General features: G+C 45.6%; 1 protein-coding gene across 1 annotated transcript; it reads left to right on the forward strand.

The window, feature by feature from the left end:
* Positions 1-190: 190 nt before the first annotated feature.
* LOC109508147 (forkhead box protein N3-like) lies at positions 191-24,964 on the forward strand. Its single transcript, XM_019858018.1, has 5 exons — positions 191-409; positions 9,807-9,958; positions 17,176-17,234; positions 23,172-23,280; positions 23,798-24,964. The coding sequence occupies exons 1-5, from the start codon at positions 239-241 to the stop codon at positions 24,354-24,356; spliced, it is 1,050 nt and encodes a 349-aa protein (XP_019713577.1). The 5' UTR covers positions 191-238; the 3' UTR covers positions 24,357-24,964.
* Positions 24,965-25,311: the final 347 nt, after the last annotated feature.

The raw sequence follows: 25,311 nt of genomic DNA on the forward strand, positions 1-25,311 counted from the left end.
AGCACCACCTTGCTCAACGGCTTCAGCCACTCGGTCTTGCGTAGCGTTTCCCCATTGCTCGACCCCGACGGTCAGCACCCCCGCTCGCCCTCTTCCACGTCGCCGTGCCCGGACGACCCGCTGCTGGGCGACGCGCACTCGGCGTACGACTTGGCGGCGGGGGCCAACCGGAAACCGGCGTACTTTGGCGGCGGGGGCCAACCGGAAACCGCCGTACTCCTTCAGCTGCTTGATCTTTATGGCGATCGAGGATGCGCCGAACAAGCGGCTGCCTGTTAAAGACATCTACGGCTGGATCCTTGAGCATTTCCCCTACTTTGCGAGCGCCCCCACGGGATGGAAGAACTCGGTGCGTCACAATTTGTCGCTAAACAAATGCTTCAAGAAGGTGGATAAAGACCGCAGTCAGGTAACGACAGCAGCTGTTTTTATCTTTGCAATTTGCAATTTCCAAAAAAAAAAAAAAAAATGCTCACCCGACGTTCAAAGTATTCAGTTCCATGAACGCTTTGTTTGTATGGCTTGAGTTGTGCTTCGGTTTTGGTGAAAAAAAAATGCATAAAATGAGTTCTTGCGCTTCATGTTGGGTTCTTGTTCAGCAGTTTTGTGCCTTCCTTGAATGGCATTTTTTTATGCAGGAGAGCCCTTACACTGAAAAAAAAAAAAATCACAATTTGTCTTTTTGTTGTTGTTTGCCTCAAACCCTTTTTTGTTGGAGTCGAATATTGGATGGTTACATGCATTGAGAAATGTGTTTTGAATTCTGAAATATGTTAACCGCACATATTTTGCACATATGCGCATATTTTGTCCACATCTAAAGTGGCATTTTTCTCATATATCTGGTTAGGAAGTGCATGGTCGTGTGTGGCCCCCCCCTCCCTAGTATCACTGATGAAATATTGTGTTTCCCTCCGGCATTTAAATTGCCCATCCCTCGACTGCAAATTCCTCTCTCGCTATGCAATATTCTCTGGTCTTTATCGTATGTGAAGGTGTATATAAACTAGTCCGGTGTAGTCCGACAGCCATATTGAGAATCCTGGGGATTGAAATCATTCTCGGGGATGCGCGTGTTTAATTTTGCCCATTCTTCACTCCATCGCGTCACGTGCGATCGTAACTTATATCACAGCGATCACACCGTTGATCAGAAGTTTGCAAGGATATCCGACTTGAAATTCAACGTAGTCCGTATTTTGTCTACAGCTGTACCAGATCCGACCCTATCAATAGTTGATGATCTCTATCTCGCTTTCTTAGTTCTCTTTCACTCAAACGTTTCCCCAGTGGGAACAGCGTTTCGCTTTTGATTTAAGTCTCGATACAGTCTTTTATGCGGGTTCTCCCCTCCGCATTTTACTCCATTAAAGACTCGGGGTAAAGGGGGAATGAATCCCCTAACTCGATTAGTGCGAAATTAATACTGGAAGATTTAATAACAGTCTTAAGATTTCATCAGGCCCGAGGGTGTCGAGGGTGGCGGACAAACAGCCGAGATCAATGCTTGTTTTACATGTTTATCTGTTTGAGATAATGCGGTGGCATCTTTCCTTGACCACTCAATGAACCTGCTGTCCTATTTTGAGTAAGCCGTGTGTGTGCGTGCGTGCGTGCGTGCGTGTGTGTGTATATTAAAGCGCAAATTGAATAAGGGATGAAGAAGATGGCGTTGGTGCGCACATGCGTCTTCATGCACACTCCCTCACGCTATGCTGTCATCTGGCCCTTGACGACGAGGGCGCAGAGTTTCTCTTGTATACATATCTCCATGGTAACAAGCTTGCAGTTGACATAAAAGTACACTTTTGCTGTAGCAACGGGAAAGCCGCGCGCGTGGGCTACCGTCGGGCCCAGAGGTGCTGAGTTGGATGTCCTCATCCACCGTCATGTATTCTTGGGGCCCGCACGTGCGCGCGGGTACTCGAAAGTGTGCATGTGGCGCACCATGTGTAGAGGAGATTTTGGCAAGGACACCCTGCCTTGTCTTCCTGTCACTGCACACTGTTCAAGACAGCACACTAATTAACCCTTCAAACCTATTCCCCTTCTCTCACACGCACGCGCGCACTTTTGAATCACACACACACACACACACACACACATAGCTTGTCAGACACACAAGTAAACAGGCGCGCAGGCAAAATGCACACTCAGGAGCAAGCATGCATGCATAAGAGGACTCCCGCACGTGCTTGAGAGCCGTGTCTGTGTAGAAATGAGGGCACATCTCTGCAGACTCCTACTCTACCTGCCAAGCACTGTGCTTTATTTGAAGCTGCAATTACAGAATCTCTGTAATTTCCGTCTGACTCTGCCACTCAAAGCTTTTCTCTCAGAATATCACCACTTTTTTTTTTGTTGTTGTTGCTGTATTCTTTACCTGTTTATGCCTTTTTAAAAATATGACCGCCGGGGTTGAGATCTTTTCCTTCACGCTGCGTTACGTCATGACTACGGCTTGTTACGGAGGGGAAAATAATGGCATTTGGGGTTTTGCAGAAAGTTTTTCAGAGCAGCAGGAAGATGGCTTTCCCGTGGACACACCAAATCGTATTTCCATCAATTTGTAGAGGTGGAGATTAATATGACAGTGCCCTATTTGTTCCGGTGACTGTATTTCTGGGTCATATCCAGGCAGATGACAAGATGGGGACTCGTTTAGCATAAGCCTGCTGCTTCACGTGCCCTTTTTTTAAAAAAAAATTTGCGTGCGTGCGACTGCGTGTGAGCGCGTGTCGGAATTGCGTGTGGAAGGGCAAACTTGTGTGGGAACTCAAAGAGAGGCCCAAGGTTGCCATGGCTTTGTTTACAAACAGAATTCCTCACTTTGCACAATAACATGCCCTAATGACAAGCGTTGGATTAGTGCATCCGTAGTGCAGGCCTTGAATGGAAGCGTGGACAGTTTAAGTAGACACCAAACTATAATTCGGAAACACTTTGCTATCATTTCAAAATGGTCAAGTAAAACAATGTTCCAACGACTCTTCAACGGCGGTGTTCTGGTCCGTTATGCTGGAGTTCCTCGTCCAACTGGGACAGTGCCCCGCATTAACCCCTCTCTGATTTTGAAGTTGTTCTATTTTTCCGCACTTGTAATCTGTTTTAGAATTCATGAAAATTCCCTCTGTGATAATCTTTCTCATGTTAAATAAATCATTGAATGTTTCATTGACATCCACAGCAGCTCAAGTCCTTGTTTGTCTTTGGCGAAGGGATCAAGTGATCAATTGTCATTATTTGAATATTATTTTTGGATGAAATCAATGACACCCAATCCACACAATTCTTCACGTTTACATTCTCCTTGCCGAGTTGCAAGTGACTTGTGCGACCTCGGGAGGGTTGGTTTGACTTCAGCAAGATTTGTGACATTGTCAACTATAGATTGCTGAAAGAGCTGTTTGTGCATTTCCCAGAATGGCCCTACGCCCCCCCCCCATTTTTTTTTTCTTTTTTTAAGAAATTAACGATCATTTGTGTGCAGATCATTAGGGGTGCGTGTCCAAACTGGATTTAAATGGGAAATCCAGCCAATGCTAAATAATCTCTGCATCAGCGCACCTTCACCCAAATGGAATTGTCCCTGGCACATACGCTGTACACCACATCCAAATTTCCAAAACGTAAGCTCCTTTGCGCATGTAATAAATGCGTTAGCTTGTTATGCTGAGCTAAATCATCCATGTTATGCTCTCCTTGGGCCCTCGTGCTAACTGAAATAAATACCGTTTTCTATCTGAAGTCACCCCAAGGCAACCCTTAAGGTTTAGGGTAAATAGAGCGCACTGTTTTTAGATCCGATAACAGATAACTTTATAGGAGAGAGGCGCACAGAGTAGTACCAGGAACCATTCCCCCCCCCCATATTGTAGCATGAATTGCATTTGGCATGTTTAGTCTGCATGATGTAGGTGTTGGGCGGGCACGGTCGGCACAACTGGTGAGCACGTCGGCCTCACAGTGCAGAAGTGCAGGGTTCGATTCCGGCTCCAGCCTTTGGCTGGCCAGAGTATGGATGTTCTCCTCATGCCTGCGTGGGTTTTCTCCGGGTACTCAGGTTGCCTCCCACATTTCAAAAAGAACCGCAGCAGGTAAATGGATCATTCTGATTTTTGTGAGTGTCAATGGTGGTTTGTCGATGTGTACCCTGCAGTTGCCTGGCAACCAGTTCAGGGTTTACCCCACCTGCTGTCCCAAGACAGCTGGGATAGACTCCGGCACGCCCGCGACCCTATTGAGGAAAAAGTGGTTAAGATAATGGATGCATGGAGTGATTGATGTAGATGTTAATGTTTCCTGGCTTTGCTACTTGCCAGCAGCTGCAAGAGAGTGCGATGATAAACACAGTGGAGCCTTACTGACGTATGACGATTGGTAATGTTATGTACTCCTTAAAAAAGAAAAGATAATGTTGGGTGTCTGTGGTGTGCAAATGCTGCAATTTGTAGATCAAATTAATAACAAAGTAACTGTTGAACTGAAAAGAAGATTAAAAAAAATAGTTTCAAACGTGTGCGTGTGTGTGCTTGAGTGTGAGAACTTGTCAACATCCCACTCGTTATAGCTGGGGGGGGGGGGAGCACATTTTAACAGTTGTAACACGCTGAAGGGCATTCACGTGTATGAAATATGTCAATGAGACAAACCAAGGAAAAGTTAAAGCTCGTGTGACTCAGTCAAATGAATGGCTCATTGATTTGATATTCCTGCTTTGGGGATTGATATATTTGAACAACGTTCACCCTTGCTTGACTGAGAGAGTCATATCGCTCATTATGAAAGAATTTAAAGCTAGTGTAGTATTTGGGTGCAACTGCAAAAAAAAGGCATGTTTTGTTTGATTTTCTCTGTACGTGGCAATTTGATTCATGTGCCCACCATGCTTAATATTGTGTTTAAAACCTTGCATGGGACACCCCAAAAAATTGCTCCGGTCTAGGCCAGCACACATTGCTGATTTGTCCCATGAAGAGTTGAAAGGAGTTTTGTCATAAGTGCTTTGGCATGACTCCTTCTTGTGATCTAAGTCGGTCTTTACCTTAACTCGACTCGACGCATTTCAGAGCAGTCCGGTGAGACACTGAGTGGTGTTCGCATGAGTGCACCCTCAAAGACCACAAAAGAAATTCTTGATCATGTTGTCTATTTGATGTTAAACTTTCTTGCTTCTGTTATGACCTGTATTGTGTTGCATGTTAATTGCTTGAAAATTTGCTTTTAGAACACCTGCGCATTCTGCTCAACAGTGTGCACTCCTTCAAGCTCCCTTTTATGTACTCAATATGTTCATGCATATATCGACATGTATCCAGTGCACAAAGTTCAAAAATATGCAATATGGATAATCCGCTGTTTATCTGTACAGGATGTATACAGTAAGTAAGGATAGATCCCCGCATTGCAGTGAGTTAATCAGGCTTAAAACCAGCCTTTTTTTTTTTTTTTTTTTTTGCTATTACACTGCGGATGTTCAACGAATTACAGGCAGTCATAATACTTAATATTGATAAGTGTTTTTGCTCGTGAAATGTACTGCACGACGTAGCTAAACGAAGGCCTGCCAAGCAAGCAGCGAGAGCAGCAAAAGGATGTTATGGGTTGCAGCAGGGTGTTTTAAGAATGGGTGATGTCGGAATTTTATAGATGCCAGACTCTTTATAGATGTCGAGCAAGATACCGACACATCGTCACACATTTGATATAAAAGCCAAAGATAACCTGTTTCATTACGGTATCGTCTTTTTGCTATGCTATGCCACCCTTTTGGCTAGTCGACGATGGATTTTTGTTTTCAACGCTTATAAAGCCTTTTTTCTGAGTTCTGGCACTCTTTGGACTGTTATTGTACTCCTAGGGGTGTTGATTCACTAGGATCCCGAAGAGCTGACGCTAAATCGCGTGTTCACCGTGCGCGTGATCAACTAAGATTTCAATGTTTTTTCAAGATCGCTCCAATAATTTTGAGGAAAGCCAACAACTGCATTAAAAGTATCTTTTGTTTGATTCAACAGGCCTGTCATGTCAAACATTTTATCCACGGTGCCCCACAAGTTTCTATCCGTTTGTTTTGTCACATTTTATTTTGTAATATTTCCGGTACGCATAAAAATGAGTTTGACTAAATTCTTTTGAATCATGTTTACGTCAACGGTTATTAATGCTCGATTGGTCACCGACCATTCCTATAATTGTATGCGAAAATATAATAACATCGAAAGTATTGCGGTTGAAGAAGTAAATTCTTACAGGCCAAGTCAGTGGCAGCAGGACTTTTTAATATCTCCCATTTTCAAGGAAGGCCAACCCCCAGAGTTTATATAACACAGGAAACAGATGTTGGCAACATACAACCATCTCTCCCTCTACCCGCCCTTGAATCCACTTTCTTCTCTTTTATTTTTCTTTTGCACACAATCAAGGGATCCAGAGAACTTTTGGTATGTTTGTTTTCTTGACCACGGACAACAGCTGTTGGCTTTGTTTTTTTCGTCACCTTAGAAGGGCGACAATGTTACAAATCTCTCGGCTTGCCTGACCTGTTTAGGAACACAAATGTGTGTACATAAATTATTTTAATTGAATTGAGAGGTTGTTCTGCAGAGTGTAAAATAAGTTGAATGCACTTCTTTTCTTCAGCGGTTGTAGTGGGGGTGGGGGGGGTTATCATTTTGAGTTCTGGATTATTTGTTGTGTAATCCATGTTCTTCAGCCGCAAATACGATAAAGCAAAGTGATTTTTCCATGACACGGATGAAACACAAACAAACAGCATAACATGTTCCAAATAAAATGCCATGAAAGAAATGAAGCAAAGAAGAACAAAAAAAATTCTGAGGTCTTGTTCTCTGATAGTCACCCTTGTTCAGATCCTATTTTTAAAATCCGCCATGCCATTGTCTGTGTCTCCAACTTGAACATCAGAGAAAACTCTAAGATCGTCTCTCATCTCGAACGTGGGATTATTGATTGTGAAATCTTGATGCCTTTCTCTCAACTTCATGAATACGCTTTCCAAAAATTCCATTCCACCTTCTCTCGCCTCCAGATGATGCCTGTTGCCTAGGTGACCACAATAACCTCGGTGTCACGCCCTTTCTGTGAATCGCGCCCTCTGATTGGCCTACCGACCGAGGGGTCTGGAGATCGGGGCTTTTGGATTGGTTGGCTCATTGGTAGAGGCAGACGGCAGTTCTCGTAGTGAATATTGATTTAATGGGCTGCCAGACGGGCAGACAGTAGGCACTCGCGCACGTATTTCGATATATACAAGCGGCTGGCGGTCTGGAGGTGCAAAGGGAAATTTTGGCCCAGCGGGAGGTCACCTCTGTGGGAGTGAGCGTATGCGTGTGTAATATCATGCTCTCCGGGAGAGGTGTCGCTGGCAGTAATAGAAGCGCTCCCAAGAGCAGACCATGCTGGGTAATATCACACTCCCCAGGGAGCTCGCCGTACACACTCGCAGACACTCGGCCAAACACGCATGGCACATATGGCCCGTGTACCACCACACTGACAGGCGGACTAATAATGCCGAGATTCCGCGAGTAACTATGCGGAAATTCACAGTCTAGGCGAATCAAATGTTCAGTCTTTGCGCATTCGTAAAGTTCAAGTCAAGCTAAACGAATGGCTGGACAGCACACGCAAAATCTTCCAAACATTTAAAATGACCCTTGAAAGACTTCATGTTGCAAAATAATTTCCCAAACGCAGTTTTTTTCCTCACAATGGTTGTCGATGGAAGTCATTTTATTTCACTTTTGACTGAAGTCGATCATTTCAAGGTATCTGAAAGTGCTTTCGCTCGGCACCGCAATCTTCTTCTTCTTTGTATTCTTATCATGGAGAGCATGCGGTCTTTTCTCAGCTACATTTTGGCCTGATACGAGCTTAAAATGAGCATCTTCCAAAGCGGCCTTCATTATTTTATTTTATTTTTTTTGCATGTTGTTCTGCGATTAAACTTTTGTGCACATGATTTCCTCAACTGTAAATGATGTGTGTCTTAATTAATCACATGGTGCTCCATGCACGTCATCCTTAATAAGCTCCTCATTTCAAGGTATCTGAAAGTGCTTTCGCTTGGCACCGCAATCTTCTTCTTCTTTGTATTCTTATCATGGAGAGCATGCGGTCTTTTCTCAGCTACATTTTGGCCTGATACGAGCTTAAAATGAGCATCTTCCAAAGCGGCCTTCATTATTTTATTTTATTTTTTTTGCATGTTGTTCTGCGATTAAACTTTTGTGCACATGATTTCCTCAACTGTAAATGATGTGTGTCTTAATTAATCACATGGTGCTCCATGCACGTCATCCTTAATAAGCTCCTCCCTTCAAGTGAATGCTTCCTTTCTCCCAGAAAGGGAATCAAAAGAGGTTGAAGAAGTAACTTCAATTACTTTACAGCTCTTAACATGCCTGACATTCCTCCTCATATTTAAAAAAAACAAAAAAAAAAAACGGAAGCCTGTCCCTATATCACATCACAGAGCACTCCAAAGTGAGCCGAACATAAGGCAAGGGACATTTCATTTCAAATGTATTCGTATTCTCCCGCATCCCTGCCGCCATCCTTGGTCTCCGTCGTATACAAACCTGCGATTTTGCCACATTCGGATGACAAGGCAGATGAAAGTGCGGTGGGAGCCGAGAGAGCTCCAGACAGCCCGAGTATTTTCTCGGCGACCTGTTTGAGATCCACGCTCGCTATAATCTATAGGCTGCTTTCACTCAGATTGGGAGCGACAGATTCATTAGGACAGAGGCGGGGTGCTTTTGATCTAAAAATACACACTGTTGCGGCCTTTGAAGCGGGAAAAAAAAAAGTTCAAGAGTTTCCCAATGTTTTAATCAGAAAACACTTCAAAAAGGAGATGCGGACGGGAAAATATTGAGCGAGGGTGGCACTGACAAATAAATTTGCCCTTGAGTGAATGGGAAGTTTTGTGTGCTTGATGTACTCCGTGTGGCTAATTGAATGGGACAACTTGGCTATTTTGTAAAAAGTACAAAAAGTAAAAGGCAAAAGGAAATCAAGGCCGGGGCTCCCAATTGCTGCCACAGACTCTTTTGGCAAGACATGCCGCAAGATTTTGTGTTCCTGTGGGGACGGTTTTTTGTGTTCCTGAAGAACATTTATTTGTGCGGGGACTGAGCGAGGGCTTGTTGGACCACCGTCTCTGTTATAGTACATCTCAAAAGTTTGAATCAGGTCAGCGGTTTTGGTTTTTAGATGCTTGAACTGGAACAAGCCTTCCCCAAAGTGGTCTGTCACTGGTCTCTCTCTCTCTCTCTCTCTCTCTCTCTCTCTTCCTATTCACACCCACCACACCTCCTCTGCCCGGAAAAAAGAATGTCTACCAACCGAAATGAAGCTGTTTTCTTCCTCTCAAATTGCAGAATTTGCAATTAGAAAATTGCCTTCGACTCCGCTGCAATGTCGATTAGAATTTCTGTTGATTCCTCAGGCATGACTTTGGACTGCGACTGGCTGGCGGCCAGTCTCGAATGTACCCCTAACCCTTGACCTTAGCGAGGATGCGTTACAGAAAATGAACAAATGTCATGTTTTGGTGAAGGATCTTAATAATTGACATTAATAGCAGGAGCGCAACTTGAAGTCGTGACATAGATATGGTCTTTTTTTTTTTTTAATGTGCTCTACTCGTTTGTCAGGTCAACATGATGATTGAGTTCATTTTGGGGCTTTGGCGATGTTGACTCAGGCCACTGTGCTGTGTTTGATCTGTGCCTGGATATCACTTGCACTTACCTCTCTCTCCCTCTTCTTTCTTTCAGAGCATAGGAAAAGGATCTCTATGGTCGATAGACCCAGAGTATAGACACAATCTGATCCAAGCACTGAAGAAAACACCGTACCATCCCTACTCAACAGGCCTGGCCGCCCCGTCCACTTCCCCGCCCACCCTGTCTCAGACATTTCACCACAGGTAAGGCGACCAACCAAGTGATGTCTTGAAAGTGCCCGGCCTACTCCAAAGTATGATTTGGAATTCCAGCAGATATTAGATGGGGAAAAAAAATAACATGAAATCAAATAAACCTCATTAAATAAAACAAGACTTAATTTCTTGCCAAACTTCAGCTCAGTGGGCATCGACATTACAGGGGTGTCCAATTCATTTTTGTCGCGCGCCGCATTGTAGCTGCCGTTTCCCTGGGAGGATCGTTATGACAGTGAAACCATAGAAAGAAGTCAAGAATTACAGTCGATTCAATCTTTTAAGACCAACCTCTTGAGCAGCGTTTTCCAACACGCATCGCCAAAGTTGAATGTTTCCACTGTCTTTCCTGTTTCAGTGTGTAATGCTGACTTGTATTTCAGTTTGGGGAGGTGGGGCAACACAATGGACAGTACACTGTGGTTGACATACTTTCTGGTGGAGCAAACAGCAGATGGAGTCGGTTCTCCTTTATCCATCAAATATATTTTCCTGACATGACCTCATGCATAATGCGAGGTTTTGTAAAGGCTAGCTGTATTTATGACAGCTGCTAAAATCTTTTTTAAAGAAATCCTCAAGAATGATGCTTACGCCAGAGTTCCCCAGCTTTGAGGGGACCGTTGCTTCTTGGGAGTTAGCTCATCCATTAACGAACCTAACCGACATAATTTATAAAGTGAAACAGGTAGAATGAAGTCGTCAATCAACTTTGCTTATCTTGAATATTAGCGTCCCCCTTTTCTGTCTTCATCTGCTGCACCACCCCCCAGTCCTCCGCAGGCATTGAATAGCAATCCCGCCCCATCTTTCCTTAAATCTGTTTGCACGCTGTTTTCATGCAACATCACTCCCGCCCCTCTTCCTATCTCCCACATCCTGAGGCACATCACAGGTAAAAGCAGCGCTTGCCTTTTTTCCACATTCGTGGATGCCCCCCACCCCCCAAACCCCCGTACCACCTTCCCACTATCTCCTTCCCTTTAGGCCTCAATCGTGTTTCCCTCCCCCTTCTTTCAGCAAGCTTTCGAACTCATTTTTTTTTTTTTTTTGGCCTGATCTCTTAATTCATCCCCTTGCTCCGTCCATTCCTCTTTTGCCTCTTCAACATCACGTAAAACCCTTTTCCGCTTCTTTTAATGCCCAACGTACTCTTCCTCTCATCCTCGGGCATACATTATAGACGGACAGGGTGTCTTTTTATTTAGATTCTTTCCCTCTCTCTCCGTTCCTCCCACTGTCCGTCGACCACTTGATCATTCAATTAACTTCCTCTTTGTCTTCATTCAGTTTCATGATGTTCTTGAGCGCGCTCTCTCATAGAACAGGCATCCACCTGTTTAATGTCCTTTCCCTCCTCGGTCCACTCCCCCTCCAGCCGCCTTCAACTTCTCAGTCCCTGGCTCTTATTCGCATCCCTCTGGATATGTCAACGAGTGGTACTTATTGGCCGCCTTTTTCCCTCGTTGTCCACTTTCTCTCTTTCTTGCCCCGTTGGAATAAAATCCCACTGCTGAGTCGATGGGCAGGTTGGGCTTGCTGAACTAGCAGACTGTGTAAAACAGAATAATTGGTTGGCCATAAAATGTAAAAGTATCATTTTGAACAATGAGGAATGGGGAGGTGGAACAAATTGGAGGCCAGATTAGGAACATGGGGGAAGAGTTGAGGGTGCAGTCAGGAAATGTTGGGGGTTGTGCTGGGGGCCGCAGTCATTTGCATGGTGACCGCAGTCATTTGCATGGTGACCCACGGTGGGAATTGAAACGTTAGGTGAGGACAGTTCATGTTGAGGTGAGAGAGAAACTGCCGGTCCCCTGTGGTGAAGCAAAACTCCAAATGAAGGCCATGACAACAACCTAATGGACATTTTGCTGGAACAGCGTAATCAAGCTCAGGCATCACGGCAGGCCCGTGCTCGACAGCTGATGTATTCAATGTGATATAAGTCTTCTCTTATTTGCAGTCTTTCAATCTTTATAAAACCACAAAAAAAAAGAGGCCGTCTTTTTTTCACTTTCAGTTGGAAAGGTCAAACATCAACATCCATCCAATGAACTTATTTCGGCAGATTGTGATTCTGAAATTAGATTACATTCAACTTTATTAGTTTTGGGACTGGTGTTGGTTTAAGTTACATCGCTCCGTGTTTCACTTAATTATGTTCAAGTCTCATTTAATCATTGCTGTGCAAGCAATTTAAGAGGTTTGGATTTCTACAATTTACATTATTAGAGCTGCAACAAATTGCTACAGATGACTTTGAATTTTCATTACACTGTTAAGTGACACAAATTGCTTACTTAATTGTTGTATGAATAATTGCTCATTAGCAAATCACTCCAAAATCGTCAAGCTTCGCGACTGATGTGATATTAACTTAATTGATACATACTTTGTTTGTATTCATTTATTCTCAAAACCATGCCAAAAGAGGAAAGAGATGATTAGACCTTTTTGAACCAGACATCTGTCACTATTGATATTTAGTTGCGGTTGTTGTTGTTTTTTGGCGGAGTGCAGCACTGATTAGTTGCCTTCAAGGACCAGCATCAAACTCTGAAGCGCTAAACAAAACTTTTAATGCAAACGCTGACCCACTTTATGTTAGCCTTTCGCTAACTTCCATGGCTGCTCATTATGTCTTTCTGGCTTAGGGAAAAAGAAACACGTTTTGATTCACTACCAGAATTTTCTTGAACAGTGTACCAAAAAAAAAAAAAAAAAAATTAGAGAGAAAATAAAAAAAAAAAAAAAAGATCCCGTTACCCAAACTTATAGTTTTGGTGATGCCTTTGAATAAATTAAACATTTTTTCGTAAATCTGTTCAAGATGATTATGTAGGCACTGCACAGCTGTAAAAACATTGAATAAATTACGAAAGTGGGGGCATAATAAATGGATTAATTGATTGGAAAGAGTTGTTTGATGATTATTCCTGTTGGGAAATGTTATTCCGCGACACTGATATGAAAACAGGAGTTGAGAACACTCAGAGCAAGATTCTTCCTTCTCAATTCAAAGCATTTTGAAATTGTGCTGCTCGACCACGTTCAGGTGCAGTGACTCCGCCCCTTTTTCTGGCAAAGATTCCAAAGACAGCAAAAAATGAGTTCATGAGACGTTAGACATCGAGCATTAAATAGTCCACGTTCCACATTTGATTACAAAAAAAAAATGTCTCCATAAAACAAGTTCATCACGATACTTTTTATCATGCTTCCTGGGCTTTTAATACCTTGAGTCACTTGACTCGGTATGAGTCGCGTAAAGGGAGCATCATCCATTTTGGCATTACAGCCACCAAGTGAATTCAAGGAGAAAACAGGGTTCACTAGAAAAGGCAATTAATATTAATCATAGCAATCAGAACATATCATTTTGCGGCCTGGAACAATAAACTACCTGGAGTTGAATTCGGCAGTCCATTTTTTTCAGGATTTCTCAGTTGATGTAATTCTCATCAGATAATAGCCACTTCGAGACTCTGTTGCGCTTATTTGAGCGGGAGCTGCCGTCGCTGTTTCCCTCATATTGTTCAAGGGATAAAATAATAACTCACCGCTAATGAAACGGCTTGGAATAGGTTTCCGTGATACACGTGGAGCTCAGCAGGTCTGCTCGATACCGCGCGATATCTCCCTCTCAAGGGCTCTCCTTCTCAAGACTATTATGTTATGAAGTGTAATGATCGGGAATGGTTTCGCAGTGGCTCCGTTGTGTTAAGGTCAAGGACTGTCTCGAGCAGTTCAACACAACTCAAAGCGGGAGACGGGCAAAGGGAAGGATGAAGGAAAAAAAAAGGTTTGGCCGAGATGAGGGGATGACGGCGCTTTGTTCTCTCGTCTTAATGTCGCTCGCACCTGCGCTCTTTTTCATGGGCCGTAATAATTCACGCCGCACCCGGCGACCGCCGCCGACATTTTGCTCCTGGTTGTACGTGCTCGCCGCCTCTTCCCGACCTGCTCGAGCGCGCGGACGCTCGCAGTCAAGTCCACCGATTTCTTTGTGCATGAATGTATTCATGACGAAAATGGGTGTGTTGGTGTGCCTGCGAAAGGGGAGGGAGAGCAGGAGTATGCTGGGGAGGAGGTCAGCTCCGCCGTGCATTCCTTCACACCCCATCAGCATCTGGATGAGAGGAAGAGGAGGAGGAGAGGAGGATGGATGTCTCAAGGGGGATGTAGAGAAGCTTGCTCTCTTTCCATCTCCCTTCCTTTCTTTTTCTCCCAGCCTCCTTCCTTCCTTCCCATGAAAGAAACAAATAGGGACGGGGGTGGGGGGTGGGAACATTTTTTCGTAAATCTGTTCAAGATGATTATGTAGGCACTGCACAGCTGTAAAAACATTGAATAAATTACGAAAGTGGGGGCATAATAAATGGATTAATTGATTGGAAAGAGTTGTTTGATGATTATTCCTGTTGGGAAATGTTATTCCGCGACACTGATATGAAAACAGGAGTTGAGAACACTCAGAGCAAGATTCTTCCTTCTCAATTCAAAGCATTTTGAAATTGTGCTGCTCGACCACGTTCAGGTGCAGTGACTCCGCCCCTTTTTCTGGCAAAGATTCCAAAGACAGCAAAAAATGAGTTCATGAGACGTTAGACATCGAGCATTAAATAGTCCACGTTCCACATTTGATTACAAAAAAAAAATGTCTCCATAAAACAAGTTCATCACGATACTTTTTATCATGCTTCCTGGGCTTTTAATACCTTGAGTCACTTGACTCGGTATGAGTCGCGTAAAGGGAGCATCATCCATTTTGACATTACAGCCACCAAGTGAATTCAAGGAGAAAACAGGGTTCACTAGAAAAGGCAATTAATATTAATCATAGCAATCAGAACATATCATTTTGCGGCCTGGAACAATAAACTACCTGGAGTTGAATTCGGCAGTCCATTTTTTTCAGGATTTCTCAGTTGATGTAATTCTCATCAGATAATAGCCACTTCGAGACTCTGTTGCGCTTATTTGAGCGGGAGCTGCCGTCGCTGTTTCCCTCATATTGTTCAAGGGATAAAATAATAACTCACCGCTAATGAAACGGCTTGGAATAGGTTTCCGTGATACACGTGGAGCTCAGCAGGTCTGCTCGATACCGCGCGATATCTCCCTCTCAAGGGCTCTCCTTCTCAAGACTATTATGTTATGAAGTGTAATGATCGGGAATGGTTTCGCAGTGGCTCCGTTGTGTTAAGGTCAAGGACTGTCTCGAGCAGTTCAACACAACTCAAAGCGGGAGACGGGCAAAGGGAAGGATGAAGGAAAAAAAAAGGTTTGGCCGAGATGAGGGGATGACGGCGCTTTGTTCTCTCGTCTTAATGTCGCTCGCACCTGCGCTCTTTTTCATGGGCCGTAATAATTCACGCCGCACCCGGCGACCGCCGCCGACATTTTGCTCCTGGTTGTACGTGCTCGCCGCCTCTTCCCGACCTGCTCGAGCGCGCGGACGCTCGCAGTCAAGTCCACCGATTTCTTTGTGCATGAATGTATTCATGACGAAAATGGGTGTGTTGGTGTGCCTGCGAAAGGGGAGGGAGAGCAGGAGTATGCTGGGGAGGAGGTCAGCTCCGCCGTGCATTCCTTCACACCCCATCAGCATCTGGATGAGAGGAAGAGGAGGAGGAGAGGAGGATGGATGTCTCAAGGGGGATGTAGAGAAGCTTGCTCTCTTTCCATCTCCCTTCCTTTCTTTTTCTCCCAGCCTCCTTCCTTCCTTCCCATGAAAGAAACAAATAGGGACGGGGGTGGGGGGTGGGGGGGTAATTGAGGAATGAGCGTCTACCGCAAGTTTAGCCCCTCGCCCACTATATTAAATGCACAGCACATCGCCTTGGAAACGGGAACGCCACCATGGCAACACATGTAACGCAGGTGCTGTCGCACCGCAAGGCCATTTGTTGAGCGAGTGAGAGACAGTCGAGGGATGGGAAGAAAGAAAGCGAAAAAAAAAGAAAAGGATGGAGAACGACAAAAAAAAAGAGAGGGAGAAGGGGTGCGATTGGCGGGGGGGGGGGGGGAAGGTGGTAGGGAAAACAGACAGGCTGTTAGCGCAGGAAAAATATGTTATCGCCGTGGCAACGCAATGTGGCAACTCTCCATGGCAACAGCAGGTGGCTCAGGGCTGAAATGTGCAGCTTTTGCGTTTTGTGCAGCGTGTGCGCGTGCGCGAGTGTGTGTGTGTGTGTGTGCTCGTGCCAGCCTCCGGTCCATCTTTCCCCCTGCATCTGGCGAGGTGAGAGCCACATCACAAGTGCAGACGTCCAAATCCTCTCATTCGGCAGCTTAGCGCAACATAAAACAGGCCTCGCATTACAAAGGAGACTCTCCCGATGAGTGCAAACGAGTGGGCTGCTTTGTCTGAGTTCGCAAGCGTCTCCGGGTGTTCTTTGTCCAGCCCGCCTGCGTTTGATTGTTTGTTTGTTTGTTTATTTGTTTGTGGAGAAAGGTCCATGTTGTCACACGTGCGAAATGTGTGGAGCGTGTTGAAGTGGAGGAAAAGCAGAGGACAAGGAAGAGCATCCGGACGTATCGTTGAAAGACCGCTCAACCTTCGTCCTCTCCTTCTTCATCCTCTTTTTCTCCTCCAATGACTTCAAATGCACCGACAAGACAGTAATATTGTGCTCTTGCACGTGTGTGTGTGTTTGCGGAAGATGTCTCCAGCTTTGTGAGAAATGCTGTCATTACCTCCCTCATTAGTGGTGCAATGATCACCTAAAGTGAGTCCCCGGCTTTGTGTGCCCCTTCTGTGTGTGTGTGTGTGCGTGTGTGTGTGTGTCAAGCCCCCAGCTAGAAGAACGTGTTTAAATGTGTCACTCCGTAGGCATATTTATCTTAAACAGGCCTTTGTGACATGAGCATGTGTTAACTGTGAATATGTTGATTACTTTTTTTTTTTTTTCGTTGGATGTGTGCGGACCCGTGGCAGGCGGTGGGGGGTTGTCATGAGAAATTACTCCCATGGACTTATGGAGGCGAGGCTGTAATTCTCCGAGGTAATCACAGGGAATAATGGCAACAGTGGGACACCCGGGAATCTAATCACTATTATCAAAAGCGCGGGCTTATGGGTTCAACTTCCTACCTTGCTATCTTGCACACAGTGAAGCCCGTTAGACTGGTTGAAGTGATCAAATGGTTTGACTACTTTTCTTTCTCCCCCCACCCCGCCCGCCTCCCGATGAACACAGTCCTCCATTGTGGTCGGGGAGTCCCCTCTTCAGGAAGAATGGCGGAGTCCTCCTCCAAGGTACGTCTCTGCCTTTTTTTTTTGTGATCGTCCTTTCTTGCCTTCCTTCCCTCTCAGAGCGACTTCCCCCCCGAAGGTGCCGAACGTGCAATCATCTCGATTCCAGAGCCGTCTTTTTAAAAGTGCACCTTGAGAATACCAAGTGCTGAGTTCTGACAAGTGGCTGAATGCCAGCCAAGGAATGCTTTCCTACAGTGGCCTATTTGAAAGTTAAAAAAAAAAAGAAGAAAACCTAACCAGTAGAGACACATCAATTGAGAGGGAAGGGATGGAGCGAGAATCTTATCAGAGGTTGAGGAGCAATCCCCTTGTCTCCTTTTCCCCATTCAACACACAACATGCATTCTCCCCGTCCCTCGCTTTTGTTGTTTTCCACTTCCTTTTCGCCGTATTTCCCATTATTCCCCTTTTCCCGTCTTCCCTCCCATCCCCTCCCTTCCCTGGCGGCTGCTAGGCAGTTTAAATGGACATTCAATCCCAATCAGGGAGCACTACAGGAGCTCGCCGGGCCGCCGAGTCCTAAATGGAGAGGGAAATGGATACATTAGGCGTCTACGGCGTGCCCTCCATCGCCACTGATAATGGAGTAGTAATGGTCAAGGAGCCAAGGTTGGAGAGTGTCTGAAAACCTGGACTCCCTCTAGACGCATATTCTGAGAGTGATGTGTCTGAGCAGCCTGGACTGCGGACAGGCGGGGATGACAATTGAGAAGGCCGCGTGTGACATTGTGAGGCTTGAGGTCCAGAACGCATTTAACCTTGCAACGAAAGAAGCTTTCTGGTGATTCTTTATGACGTCAGTCTCCCATACCCGCCGTTATTCGCATCTAGACGATAGAACTTTTATTTCTTTGAAATGGTGGCAATTGCTCAATGTGAAAAGACTTGCAACCAACTTCAGGTTGAAGCGCGAACAGGAAGACACCGAAGCCACTAATTCCCCTTTCACTTCCACTCTACGGTATCAACTCAGCTGTCAAGAATTCTTGTCGCGAGTGACACATTGTCAGGTTATTTTGAGTGCCCGGTTAGCAAGAGTGGTGTGAACCTTTTTGGAATGTAGGTTGTCTCAAATTAGCAGCATGATAGCAACCTGTATTATGTAGGAAATGCTTGACCCCAGAGTCTACACCTCCAACCTCAGAAGAGGTGAGATGGATGTACCACTCCGCCACCGTGTCGCCCCTGTGTGCCATCCTTAATTGCACCCCCCCCCCCCACACACACACATCTTTTTGTGCAAACAAATGAAATTACTCCTGTCCAACCACATTACGAAGGTACATGGCATGCCGAGTCGGCAGATTTATCCAGCCACATGCGCCAATTCTGATAATTAGCAGTTCCGCTAAATATGAGTTGTGGATGTGGATGTGTGGAATCGACATCCTGGGTTGCAGTGACTGAGTTGTTGCCCTTACTTTGTCTCCCCCCCCACCACTGTAAGTAACAGCACATGTCAGTCAGCCAACCACTTAGACACTCAGCTGGATTGTCAAATAGACGAGCCAGTTAGCTGTTCAGTTTCACCGCCAGCATTTTGAGCCCACCAACTAGACAGCCAGTTAGTCAGACGACATGAGTATGCGTTCTGCCCTCAGACCTGAACATGCTGCACACACTCAAAGACACACCGGTCAAACTAGCAGCTAGACGGGGGGCGGGGGGGAGAGGGCCCACTTTGAAACAGTTGTGTTGTCAAGGTCTGCCGGGAGTGACCTTTGAACCTGCTTGACTGTGTGAATGAGCGCAGCCAGCGTGTGCGGCACGTGTGTTTGTGTGTACTTCTGCCCGTCTGCCGCGCTCCTCTGCCGGCTGCGTGGAGACGGCTGCCTGCGGGGCCATGTGGAACTCATTTAACAGGAGGCTGGAGGAGTCTGCGTGTGTATACGGCACATGAAAGCAAAGGAGGGGGCGCTTGGATTTCAGTGCTTCACTTTCCCTGGAAAACAGGCACGCAGACTGGGAGACGAGGGACAGGCAGGGATGCACCAGGAAGGCAGAGGAGCGGACCTGATGTAAAAAGACAGTCGACCATTTTCTGAACAGGAAAAAAAAAATGCTTTTACCTCCACCAAGAAAGTTTTTTTTTTTTTTAAGGAGGCTCAGACATTGTCCAAGGAAGAAGCCATCAAATTTTGATGTGAAGTTGATTTTCAGAACTTGACGTTTTTGTGAGCATTTTAATAATTTCAACACTTGCCTTAAAATTCTCAAGCTAAGAGTCAAAAGTGAAAAGTGTCACAGGGAACAAGTCAATAAGTTCATTACAAGGTGAAAGAAGCCTTCAAAATATGTGGGGGAACCTTGACGTGCATTGTTCGATATTACCTACAAGGAGTGCTATCATCCAGGGTGCCATGAATCGACTTCTTAGTTCTTGCGTGGCTTCAAATAAACATAAGCAGGCCCAACTTTTTTTTCTAAAGTCCGAAGTGATTTTGCTTTAGTGGCTCCCGTGTCACGAGTGGACCAGTATCGTCACTCAAATGAGTCAGACAAACATATTCATGATGCCTTGTTAGAATTCTTGCGGCGTCCTTTGATGTGGAAAGGAGCGTTTGCTCTCCTACTGCATAGTTGGCTCCTCAGCGTTCATCCCATACGTATTTGCTGCAGAGCCTGCATACATGCTCAGTTGGAGATATGAGTCATCACTATACATAGAAAGACGGATCGATGAAGAGGAATGACGAGACGAAGCAAGGAGCCGCGGATACCGTTTCACACACACACAGACAGTTTTCCATACACCTTGCACTTGAGCTATGTAGATGTGTGCGTGCGTTGGTGTCAAGGACAAACAGTGGTGGTCACTGAGCTTGGAGAGTCCAGGTCAAATAGAGCCAGACGTTGCCTTTTTTTTCCCCCCCTTCTCATTCACGTTCTCGTTCTCTTCTGTCACTTTCTCCGCTGATGCATGATCTACCGCTCTGTGGCATGTGGAAGGGGAGCCGTTGCTATGGTGACCTAAAGCCTGGCTGGAGCTGGAGGTGGGGAGCTTCAGGAGGCGAGAGGGGTCGTGGTCGGGGAGAGGGATGGGAGGGGGGCTCATGTCAATCCGGGGAGACCTAATGCACTGACCACATACACAAGCATGCAGTGAGTGATCAAGATTAAAAAAGAGACTGTGCAGGGACTTACTTATAAGGTTATGGAGAGCAGAGCGGGAGATATCAGGGGCAGAGCCACACTAACTGGACTCAATAAGATTACTGCAGGCAGAGAAGGAAAGTGAACAGCGAAGAGTGATGTAGCGCGACCTCAAACTTATCCAGAATTGATGTCATCTTTGCAATATGATTCGGACCCAAATAAATGTCGCGGGGACATTTTGCGAGTGGGCGCTTCGGGATGCTGAGGGTGTTTTAACGAGGCCCTGATTCCCCGAACTGAATGGAATTTCTCTCCATAAAACTGCTCTTGAGCGGTGTGAGACTGAAAAAGGGGGAAACAAGAGCACTGATTTAAAGTGCCGATTTGTTCCCTTAAAATCAATTTGTGAGTGGCTGTGATGTACTGCGGGCTTAAGAAAGTAAAGGGAATATACACGAGTTTCGAGGGAAGCGTATACTCATTGACTCAATGGAGGACACTACTTGGCTTCAACCAGCAGAGGTGCTCTTTCCACACCTTCTCAAAGACGTCTCCGTGACATCACTTCTACAGTGGCAACTCATTTGGGCGATTCCAAAATTACAAGTCAAGAAAGGGCAATTACAGCCCACATTCCTGGTTTTACTCTGTTCCAAAATGTCTTACTACAAAAGTGAAGTAATATTTCCCGTAGGAAGTAATGTGCAGTAAATTCATTTAATCTGTTCCAGATAAAAGCACAATCAAATCAGATTGCAACAAATGCACATAATTCCTCACAGTGTCATTTTCTAAGATGATGTGCCATCAGCTCCACATCCACACAGAAAACTCGCGCAAACTACAGGACAACATGCAAACCGACACAAACATGTTCCAAAGGAGATTCAAAAACTGAACATTGGAGGTCGCGCGAAACCAACAAACAAACCCATGAAAACATGCAGCAACCCCCTTGGTGGTGATACCAAAGCTGTATTGATGTTGGGGCGCTTCGTGTTTGTAACAGCTTTCAACAAGCCTGCGCAGCAGACAGCGCAAACAGCAGGTAGTTTTTGAAATGTGAACTGAGTGAGAGGAAGATGACAGCTGTGGAAGGGAACTGTTGCGGTGAGCCACCAGCTTTGAGCCGCGGAAGATTCGGATTTACGAGCACGTGCATAGACCGTAGTCCGCATATGCCTGTTTTGTGTTTCCTGCAATATATTTCAGAGTGTGTGTTTTGTCCACTTTGTGTTCTCGCCACGCTTGCTTTGCAAGCCAATATAAGTTTTGGTGTTGGATTGGTTTGTCACGACCTACCTCCAGTGGTGACCTTGAAACGGTAAAGCATGAGTCCACATCGGGGCCGTGGGCTTTCTTTTATATACAGTGCCATGCCGCGTTAAGTAGGGGAGAGCAATACATCTTGAGTAGAACATATCACGTTGGATCAGCGACGTTGGTAAAGCAGGATCTTCAGCTTTCAACAGCGATTCTCAAAAGGTTTGGGAGTCCAAGCTTTTTGCGGGTCACTCGAGGACAGTCGGGGATTTGTTCCAAAGCCATTCCATCATCCTGGCTGTGCGGTGGTTGGAGGTGTCGGGCCGCTGCGAGCGAGCTCCTTTGTCCCATTTGCAGGAAGTTTCCACTTTCAGAAGCTTTCTATATTTGGCTCCCATGATGGTCCCAATACAATAGTAGTTTGTTGACAAGTGATCTATTCCTCCATGCTTTGATCAGATTAAACATTCCAGGTGGGCTTTGTCACGTGCCTTTGTCTTTTATTTGATTAAAATCTTACTTAGCTAAATTACTCTTTGCAGAGCGGAGTCATTTTCATTCAAGTGGGAACATTTTACTTACATACACAAGCCTCTTGTCCTTCTACTTATCAAAATTCGACTCAATTAAAAGGTTTCTGCCCAAAATAGTCCAAAAGTGTGCACACCCTAAAATCTGTACTTTGGCAACTTTTGGGTGAACAGTGTTCCGTGTTTTTGAATATGAGGAATGTAAATTTGACATAATACATGGTCATCCTCAGTTGGGTTCTCGCTGGGGCCATTCAAAAATTCGTACTCCTTTTTTTTCCCTTTTACTGATGTCTGGATGTACAGTGGGGCTCATTGTCATGCTGAAAGGTGAAAGTCAGGGTCAGCGTCAGGTTCTGCACCGAAGTTGACTGGCATTTGAAAATGCTTCCTCACCTTGACTAAAAGACCTCAGTTCCAGCTGAAGAAAAACAAGCCTTAAACTTCACTTTTTTTGGACCCAATAAGCAGAAAGGACACAAGCAGAATAATGTGCTCCTCCTGAGTTCCAACAGCCTGTATGTGTGCTATAGGCCAGATTTAGCAGAGCCCGGCGCTGGTTGGTAATTGAATGAATCACAGCGCCCTTAACTCATTTATGACGCTTTCCCGCTCAATTTAACCCTGCCTTGCTCATCAATAGAGCCCCGTTGGCCTCCTCAGATGGTCGGCGGAGTCTCATTGAGCCGCTGCGAGCTCTTATCGCCATCTAATCGTGTTTCTGAGAACCTACCGCTGGCTTTTTCCTCTTCCGACCATCCGTCCATCCATTTTCCATCCATATCCTTACTCGAGTCACCAGCTGACTTCAAGTGAGAGGTGCCAGCCAATCACAGGGTAGGTTTGGACCAACGACCATTCAAACTGAAATTTGCTGGGAGCAAACAAACTCCACATAAGAAAGAGCGGAGCCCGGATTCAAATCTCCATCTTCAGAAATGTCAGGCGGATGTGACCACCACGGGACCACCATTCCCCATTCCATCCTCTTGATTTAATTTGACGTCGGTGTGGGTTCTAAGTGTGAGTGTTTGCTCTTGTCTTCCAGTTCCTCGTGGTGTGATTCAAAACGGCGCCCGTGTCAGGAGCCAGGCACTCTTCCCTGTGATAAGACCTGTTCCCGTCAGCCCAGTAGGGAGCAGAACTTCGGCCATAAGGTGGGGCGACTTTACTCGTGCCACTGTCAGCCATTTATTTAGCACCGGTCACAAACTTCCTGTACGTAATACGCTCCTGACACAAATCCAACATGCGTGACGAATAGTTTACTCACCCCAACCATGGTCAAAACACTTGCCAACATTCTATTCAAGTGATTATATCAACATCCCACATTCACACGCACAAGCATATTTATTAGTGAGAAAAAAAAAAATAAAAAATCTTGTGAGTCCAAGAACATTCAGAGCATGCCTGGACATGCCGATCTATCATAAGAGCAAAAGACTATGATGGCCTGCTCTGTAAAATAAATTAAACATACACGGAAGGTATGCAGTGAATATTTGATCATTGAAGGAGTGCATGTTTGTCATACAGTATATAAATATTCCAACACTTTTTATTCTGCAGGGAGGCGAAACATTTGCGCGAGTAAGTCTAACTATATATGTATACATATATAAAGTAGTAACAATATCCCCCCCCCCCTTTCGTGCCCTTGCTTCCCCACAGATCTTCCATAGGAGAGTATCTGAAACGAGGCCAGGACAGCCCTTCTTGCTACTCTCCTCCACCTTGCGGCGAGGACCTTCAGGAAGACCACAATTACAGCACCGCCAAATCCCCAAGCAGGCTGGGCTCCTCCCAGGCCACGGCCCCTTCGTCTCCGACGGACGACGACGACATCATCGCCGTGGAAATCCAATCCGACATCAAACCCGAGCCCCGGGAGATCCCGCTGGATTCCCACGTCACCGCCACCGCCGCCGCCGCCGCGACCTACCTTTCCCAGCAACCCCTGCGCGGACAGAGACGTAGCTTGGGGGCGGGACCCGGGACACTGGCGGGAAGCAGCTTCACGTGGACCAAAAACCGAGCGAGGGGCATTAGCGATACGCTGCCGCTGAAGAAGCGGCGCGCGGTGGAGAAGCCGCCGGAGAGCGACGACGAGGAGATGAAGGAGGCGGCGGGGTCGCTGCTCCACCTGGCCGGGGTCCGAGCCTGCCTCAACAACATCACAAACCGCACCGCCAAGGGCCAGAAGGAGCAGAAAGAGGCCCTGAGAAACTAAAGGACACACGGTACATCATCGAGTGAACACGTTAGCACGCCGACACAGACACACTGTACAACACCCAAATAGATCAACAGGTAACATGTTTTAGTCTCGACGGACGCGTCTCATCTCCCTCTATCTATCTGCAGGGCATTAGGTGAATCCTACTTATTTGTGGCAATATCAAAAATCTATGTTTTCCTACATGTTCAGCAACACTAATGGGTACTTCTCATGTGTCTTTTGTTCTTTTTTTTTTTTTTTTTTTTTCAAAGGGGATGAAAGCCATAGTAAAGCATTCATTCGGACAAGTGGGCAAAAGTGAATCCGTACAACGGCAGAAGATGGCTGTTTGTCTTGCATATTTGTTTGTTCGCGTGCGTAACCTGTAGCAATCTTGCAGTGATGCCAGCAAAGGCGGCGGAGCCTACGAGACTCGGGCGAGGGGAGGGCGAAGGGGCCGGGGGGGGCGGAGCCCTTCCCTAGCATCACTCTCCTTACATCCACGAGCACAAATGTGAGACTGTGCCAAAGAGAAGTGACCAGGTTGCTTCATGTAGCCAATATGACAGCTGACAAAAAAAAATAAACTTTAAAAAAAAAAAAAACGAGGAAAAAAAACACCCGAAGGCAGTGGTAGTTAAGCTTGACGAGGACGACCGTAAGTGTCAAAATAATTGTAAAACCCAATGTGATATATACTCATGCACTTGATATTATTTTATGCCACTTAAAGAAAAGCAACATGGTTTATTTCAAGAGCACTCATAGTATTTAAGAATAGATATATGAAAACGTCGGGGGGAAGAAAAAAAATCTCATGTTTCTCACCATAGAGATGGATAGTGTGCTGGGTGTGAGGCAATATCTCCTTCATTTCGTTGTCGTTGTTGCATCTTGTAAACGTCCCCAAAACTTTACCCAGTACTTCCTGTCTCGAGACACCTGGAAAAGACATCGTAGCTTCCCG

The sequence above is a fragment of the Hippocampus comes genome, unplaced genomic scaffold, assembly GCF_001891065.2.
Source record: "Hippocampus comes isolate QL1 unplaced genomic scaffold, H_comes_QL1_v1.1 scaffold339, whole genome shotgun sequence".
Lineage (NCBI taxonomy): Eukaryota > Metazoa > Chordata > Actinopteri > Syngnathiformes > Syngnathidae > Hippocampus > Hippocampus comes.